This window comes from Sturnus vulgaris, chromosome 11 (genome assembly GCF_052056855.1).
Source record: "Sturnus vulgaris isolate bStuVul1 chromosome 11, bStuVul1.hap1, whole genome shotgun sequence".
Classification (NCBI taxonomy): domain Eukaryota; kingdom Metazoa; phylum Chordata; class Aves; order Passeriformes; family Sturnidae; genus Sturnus; species Sturnus vulgaris.
This window is the reverse complement of record NC_142253.1, coordinates 20,378,134-20,385,516: the sequence shown is the minus strand read 5'-3', so window position 1 is coordinate 20,385,516 and position 7,383 is coordinate 20,378,134. Positions and strand designations below refer to the sequence as shown.

The 7,383-nt window shown below is 52.6% G+C and overlaps 1 protein-coding gene across 1 annotated transcript; it reads left to right on the top strand.

Annotated features, from left to right (window-relative positions):
• Nucleotides 1-376: 376 nt before the first annotated feature.
• Nucleotides 377-3,547, top strand: LOC148222534 (E3 ubiquitin-protein ligase PHF7-like). The gene is made up of 10 exons (XM_088171782.1): nucleotides 377-419; nucleotides 746-837; nucleotides 923-1,024; nucleotides 1,307-1,431; nucleotides 1,508-1,670; nucleotides 1,757-1,867; nucleotides 2,083-2,192; nucleotides 2,345-2,463; nucleotides 2,622-2,989; nucleotides 3,128-3,547. The coding sequence occupies exons 1-10, from the start codon at nucleotides 377-379 to the stop codon at nucleotides 3,545-3,547; spliced, it is 1,653 nt and encodes a 550-aa protein (XP_088027908.1).
• Nucleotides 3,548-7,383: the final 3,836 nt, after the last annotated feature.

Genomic DNA, 7,383 nt, shown 5'->3' with positions numbered 1-7,383 from the left:
CCCCGATTGTGGGTGCATGATTGTGATGGCAGCGTGGCCATTGTGACCTGCGCGACCAAGGGCACAAAAGGCAACGCTGGGCTCAGGCCGTGTGTCAGTGCGACCTGACGGCGGGAGGAGAAGGCAGAGCAGGGACGCGGCTGCCCAAGGACCCGAGGGATCCAGAGGAGACAGCAGCGTTCCTCAAGGCCACAACGGGAGGAGGAGGCGGACAGGAGCAGGGCTCACGCAGGGCTGACCAGGGAGTCGTGCCCTCGTGGCTCTGGGCCTGTTCTGCAAACTCCCCACACTCTTCTTTCTCCCCCACAGAGAGAGGACAATCACCTGGAGAGGACTGAGGCGTTCCGGCACAGGGGCTCAACTGCTGACCAGAACCATGTCTGAAAGGACGCAGGAGAGCCCTGATGCCAGGGAGCCAGGTGAGGGTACAGCAACCCTCCCACAGCCTGGCCCAGGGGCTCTTGGGGCTGCCAGCGTGGGGCCCAGAGCAGAGGCGGGGGGAGGCAGGAGCTGCTCAGCCATGGGAGCCTCTCAGGCTGGGAGCCTCCTTCCTCCCCAGGCGGGGCCCAGCTGGGCCAGGGCGCAGCTCTTGGGGCAGCCGTGCCCACCGTGGCCCCTGCTCTGCAAGGCCTGCTGCCCTGCCCATCAGGCAGGCGCGGCCTCAGCGGCCCTTGGGGCCCATGCTGCAGGCTAAGAGCCTTGCAGAGGTGCTCATGGCCCGTGCCGTTGGCTCTGTCCCCTGCAGCATGCATGCTGTGCCACCGCACACAGGCTGACCCGGACATCTGCGGCCACAAACTGGAGAAGTTCGGGCTCTGTGCCCACGTGTTCTGCCTGGTGAGACGCTCTGGGATCTGTCTCCAGCACTGCAATGGGCGGTCCCTGCCACTCTCTTCTTATCTGCTCATTCCCTTTTCTGCAGTATTTTGCCACTCTAATTCTTCACCAAGGAAATAAACGTGTTGGACTCATGGGCTTTCTCCCTCGAGATATCCAACTTGCAGTCAGGCGGGCGGCAAAGGAGGTGAGAGCCTGGCAAAAGAGCAGGGAGATCTGTGCCAGGCGAGGTTTGTCTGAGCTTAACCCAGACACCAGGAGAGAAAGGCCGGCCCTTCCAGCCAGCTGTGGGACAAAGCACCTGGCTCCCAGCAGCTGCGCGCAGGCTCTGGCACAGGAGCCTCCTGCAGCAGGCAGCCCTGTGGGCTGAGACCCAGCAGCTGCCCCATCCTGCGCCCTGCCCGCAGCCGTGGGGCTGCCTGGGGAGGCCCCGAGGCTGCCGCTGGTGAGGCTGCTTGGCTCTTTCCAGCACTGCTGTGTCTGTGGCCAGAGCGGGGCCACCATCTTGTGCTGCGAGGAAAACTGCGGCAGATGGTTCCACCTGCCCTGTGCCAAGGAGGGCGGCTGTGTCAATCTGTACATTACTCCACACAGGTACGTCCTCCTCACTTCTGGCCACCCGTGGCGAGGGATCCAGCATTTCTCATTTTGCCCGTCCCTTTGCCCTCAGCTCCTACTGCTCTGAGCACCGTCCAGAGCCGGACGTGCAGGCCACTCCAGAGCCAGGCACCGAATGCCTCATCTGCATGGAGCCTGTGGAGGACGGAATGTCCTATGGAACACTGGTGTGCCCAGCGTGCACAAGGGCCTGGTTCCACAGGGACTGCATCCAGGTAGGAGCCGTGGCCTCAGCCCCGGGGCACAGCAGGTGCTCAGCAGCACCAGGGCCTCGCTCACACTGCTTCTGTTTGCCCTGCAGGGACAGGCCATGCGCGCTGGCCTTTTATCCTTCCAGTGCCCCCTGTGCAGAGACCGCCAGCAATTCCTTCTCCAAATGTTCATCACGGGGATCCGAATTCCTTTCAGGTTTGTGTCCTTCTCCCTGGCCCACAAGACAGGAGGCCGCAAGTGCAGTGCTGCGCCAGGCCCTGCCCCAGCACTCCTGGCCCTGGCCAGACCCACGAGTCTGGGCTTCAGCTTTACAGAGGACTTGGAAAAGCACTGGAGGAAGGGCAGGGACACCCTGTACCTCCAAGAGGGCAGGGCAGTAGCAACTCATCAGCTTCTCATTTCTCCTTCAGACAGCCAACATGGGAGGACAACGACGCCTTTGCGGATCTAGGAGAGAGGCACAGCCAGTGCAATGCCCGGGAATGCCTTTACCCAGGAGGCAGGGAAGAGGCAGAGGAAGAGGGGTAAGTTGGGAAGCTCCACGCGGGGCTCTGCAGAGAATCAGCGGATTGTCTTGGCTAGGGCTCTACGCGGAAAGAACCAGAAGAGCTTGGCTGGACAATCCTGTGCTGTGGGCATTTTGTCATCAGAGCCATGTGCCCGTTTGCTTCCCCAGGCCCTGGGAACTGCTCCTCTGCTCCTCCTGTGCTGCTGAGGGCACCCACAGGCGCTGCTCTGGCCTGACAAACTGCATAGAAAGCTGGGAGTGTGACAGCTGTGCTGGTCTCGGCACAGGTATGAGGAAAAGCACCCGGGTGTTCCTGGGGTGGGGGGAGGTGGTGCCCAGGCTGGGATTGGCAGAGCCTGTCTGCTCCTGGAGAGCTGGGGGTGCAGCTCTGGCCTGGCCTGCCTTGGGCCTGGGGGGCTTCTGACATTCCTGCGTGCCCTTACAGCCTCCAGGGATGAGCCGGAGCTGAATGGCCCCGGCCTGAGCAGTCAGTCAGGACTGGAGCCTTCTCATGGCTCCCCAGAAGCAGGGGCCATCAGCCCCGGCTCCCACAGCCCAGTGCCATCGGGTCTGGCTCCTCAATCTCCAGAGACCAGCACGTGCAGGAGCTGCCAGTGCGCAGCAGCGCAGCAGTCGCTGCCACCTTCCTCCCCAGACACCAGCAGCCCAAGAACATCCGGGCCAACATACAGCAGCTCCACAGGCCCTGAGGACAGGGTCCATTCCGGACGTGCTGGGCCTGACCGCAGGCGGAACCGCTCTCGCCAGCAAGGTCAGGCCCCAAATCGACCCGTCCGCTCAAGGAGCCGCCGTGCCAGGAGCAGCACGACAAAGCCAAGGGCTGAGAGGCCCAGGCAAAGAGGGACATCATCACGGGAATTGCCCGGACGCAGCCGCTCCCGCCTGCCACGTCGGGCCCAGAGTCCGCCTGTCCGGTCCAGGAGTCGCCAGGACAGGAGGACCAGGAGAGCACCAAGGGCCCAGAGGCCCAGGCGAACAGTGACACCATCAGGGTCGCCAGGGACGTCACCCAGACGCAGCCGCTCCCGCCTGCCACGTCCAGCCCAGAGTCCGCCTGTCCGGTCCAGGAGTTGGCGTGACAGGAGCCCCAGGACAACATCGAGGGCCCAGAGGCCCAGGCGAATAGTGACACCATCAGGGATGTCCCCCAGACGCAGCCGCTCCCGCCTGCCACGTCAGGCCTCGAGTCGACCCGTCCGGTCCAGCAGTCACCAGGACAGGAGCAGGAGAAGAGCAGCAAGGGCTGACAGGCCCAGGCGCAGGGGGACACCGTCGGGGACGTCTCGCAGGAGCAACCGCTCCCGCCAGCGACGTCGGGCCTCAACTTGGACCACAAACAGCAGCATGTAGTGTCATCTCTTCTTTCTAGTCTGTCTGTTCGCTGCCGTAAGTGAAGGTGAGAACGGTCAATTCAGGCATTTGAGATTTGCAGGGCTCTGAGAAAACCCTGTTGGCGCTCGACATTTCTATTGGCGGGAAAGAAGTCTGTTCTAAGTACCTTGATTTCTATGTTCCCATGTATTAAGTGACAAGCCACTGAAGGATGGGGCTAATTATAAAGGACGCTGGTTCTTGCCTTTAGACTCCAACCTCAGATGTTTCCCCTCTGCTTTCCCTTGAAAGTGAACAACTCCTTAATTGACTTGGATGTGCTTAGAGAGACATGAAGAGCAAGGGCGCTCTTAGGGAAACTGTCTTTGGGAAGGACGTGTGCTGTGTTGCTATCCTTGGCCAATCTCATTTCAGTAAAGCCAAAAGGAAGAAGAAAGGAGAGAGTGAGACAGTGCCTTAAGTTTCTGAAGAAATCGATGATGATATTGCTGCTGATTTAAAAGACTTGCTTGGACCTTCAAAGAACTAACCGGACAAGACTGTGGAAATAGCCTGGGACAAAGAGGATGCGCAGGACTCTGCCCCAGATGACCATTTGGGACCTTTGCCTGTGAGCAGCCTGGCTCAGGAGTCGAGTGCTTTCCTGTTTTCCTTCTTTGGAGACACCGAGGAGTTGGGCGCCAAAGAAGGTAACAGCAGAACCCTTCTAACAGTGCCATTTCTAAGAAAGAGCTTCTGGCAGGCACTGTAGAGCAATGTGGTGTAAAGAAGGACAGCATCCAGGGGATTTTCAGCAGCAGAAGGCAGTAATTAGGCAGAAACCTTTTGATCCTCAATTCTACTTGCCACGGCTGTGGTAGATGAATGAGAAGTAACTCATGCTTGCATCTCAGGAATTTTGAAAGGCACGCTTTGAGAAGGTTTTGGGTTTTTTTCTGAGTGGTGGGAAAGCTTGTTGTCATCCCCTACATTTCTCAAACAGGGAAAAAGGTGACACACCAGCCATATCAAGTTTCATAGAACCCAACAAGATTTTAAAGAAAAGGTGTGTTAATGTGTAGGGAGGAGCAAAATCCTGGAGTTGACCCCAAGATCCATGAGCATTCTATTTGTTACTGAATTCTATGCTTGGACCTTGAGAAAACGGAAACAGAATGACACATGACCATTGGGGTGTCCTAACCTGAGATGAAATGAGACCCTTATGAAATGAAGATGAAAGCATATTGAATCCAGTCACAGTCATGTAAGATAGAAACAAAAAAAATGTGAAGATTTCCAAAATATTAGAAATCCCAATGCAGCCACCCAGAGCAACAAGCCCCCCACACTCCTGCTGAATTCAGGAGGTATTCAGTGTCTTCTGAATGCAATGTGAAATGTTAAAGAATACATAAGGGAACCGTAGAACAAAGTGTAAAATACTGGAGCAGAGATACAGCTCAGAGAATGTGGGAGGAGAAGATTGTGTCCTTCCTAAATCTGTCTTCTCCAGCGGAAGTATTTCACTAGAAAGGAGGAAGTTTTCCTGGCAAGTAGAGAGCTAACCTGCTTTGGGCTTTTTTTTCCTTTTTTTTTTTTTTTTTTTTTTTGGTGCTGTTATTGCAGAGCCTTACCTACTTGGAACAATAAAACCAGGAAAAGGCACATGGCAAGAGGATGGACATTTCCAAGAGAGCCGTTTTGAGGCTGATGAAGAGCCTGAGACGTCAGGAATTGAAAAGGACCAAGAAATGCAAGTTCCATTTGTATCTGTAGTCTACTTGCCTGTAGTAGTTGGATGCTGTGGGAATATTACCAGCAGCACTCAGGGAATGGGAAAGTGACATTGCACACCTCTGAGCAATGAAAGTCATCTTGGAAAACCATCCGTGCTGCACAGGGTGAAACCTCCCAGCAGCCCACTTGGTGTGAAGTGCAACACGGAAAGAGAGAAGTTGAGCACGAGAAATGAACTGTGTCGTTTTGGTTTGACCAAGCTCAAAGTGATTTTTTGCCAAAAGGCAAAGGCACGGTCTGTTTTCGTTTAAAAAGAGTGTTTTTTTAATAGAAGACTCTATTTGGTTCCTATGGGATCAAGCTTTTCAATGTACACCATTTCTCTGAAGCACTACAGCTCTAACTCGTGCTCATGGAATTTGACAGCACCTTTTAGGATGCTACAATCCCTTTGTACTTGTCTAGGTTACTTTCTTTACCATATGAGAAAATTTTCGTTTTCTTCCCTTCCATAGGTGATAAACGCCTAGGAATTACAATAGAACTTTTTCACCATCTTTTGTAATTTTGTTTCCTTTTAAACTCTTACTGGAATTCAGCGAGGAGGAGGAAAAATGCTGCCTGATTAGGAATGTTTTGGAGTCCAGATTTGCCATCCTTCCTTGTGGTCGAAGTTGCAGTAGAATCCTGTGAGAAAGTCCTGGTAAAATAAAGGCTGAGCAGCTTTCTGGCTTTCTTTTTTTCAGGTAATTGCCTAATAGATAGCTGGACTTCGAGAGATTACAAAAAACTAGTCACTTGACACGTTACCTAGACATTTTGGATCCTTTCAGGTATGTATGACATCTCTACCTTTTTCCTGTCTTTCTGGTGTTACCATTAGGAACGCTGAGTGTTCTTGTCAGCCACATAGGTCCGTGTGGTTTTCGTGCTTATAAATGTGGGGTTTTCTCTTCTGAATCCAGTGAGTTTTGTATTTAAAAACAAAGAAAACAACAACAAAAGGAAACATACGCAGTCCCAAAAACTTCCACAGGCCACCAAAACAATTGCTTGACACATTGTGTGGAATATCATCTTAAGACAGGCTGAAATTATGTTCTTGAGACTTATTAGATACCTCTGACGAAATGCGTTGCTGTGTTCATACAGTTACTGCCCTGCACTCTTCCAGTCTATCTGCTCTAGAGAGGGAATTAAAATGGAGATCTCATTCCTCAGCAGGCATCAGTTGTGGGGGAAGATGTGGGATCCTGGTGCTGAGCTTTTAATGAAAGACATGATATTCCACCGCAATTTAAATTTCAGCAGGTTCAGGAGAACTGCTGCTGCCTTTCATGTTTCTCAGGACACCAGGCTGCAGTACAGAACATTGCTGTTGGAGCCAATGCGTGGTGGGGGGCAAGAGATTAGGAAGGATGTGAAGAAAATATCGGACTTTATTGCTGTGTTGTTTGTACATGTTTGCTGGAAGCAGCAGCATAATCAGAAGTGTTTAACCTTATTCCTCTGTTCTTTGCTTTCTGCAGAGGGCCCAAAGTTATTTTGTAGATCAGTAGAGCTTAGTGAAGAATATAGCGTTGGCAAGACAGATGTAGATTATTGCTTGAGGTGAGTATGTAAGGTCAGTTCCCAGGTAACTGTGGCTGAAAGCTGAGCATGGGGAGGGAGCACGGCTATGAAAGTGCATGCAAAATGAATTCAGGTCTGTGAGACGAGCCTGAAACTTTGTAATTACGAGGGAATGTAAGGTTTTTAGTCTATTAGTTTGCATAACATCGTGTTGTGATGTCCAGTCAGGTAAACCATTAAATCTCTGTATGTTACAGGAGCAGCTACTTAACTATATGTAAAGGAAGTGTTTAAGCAAGACAGTGAATTTAGAGACTTGTCTTAGTAGTGGATTCAGAAACTCCTCCTAAGAAGATGTTAGATTTTTATTATTTACCAGAATGCTGAAGGAAGCATAAGGATGCCAAAAGGAAAGCGAAAGCATACTAATAAACACTTAAGTGATTAGAAGCTTGTCACGTGTGTTCCTTGAAGAAGATGTCAAAGTTAGTTTTCAAATCCATCCAAGGATCTAAGAGGGAAACATGGCGGCAAGCCCAGGAGAGGCAGTGTTTCCGAGCTGG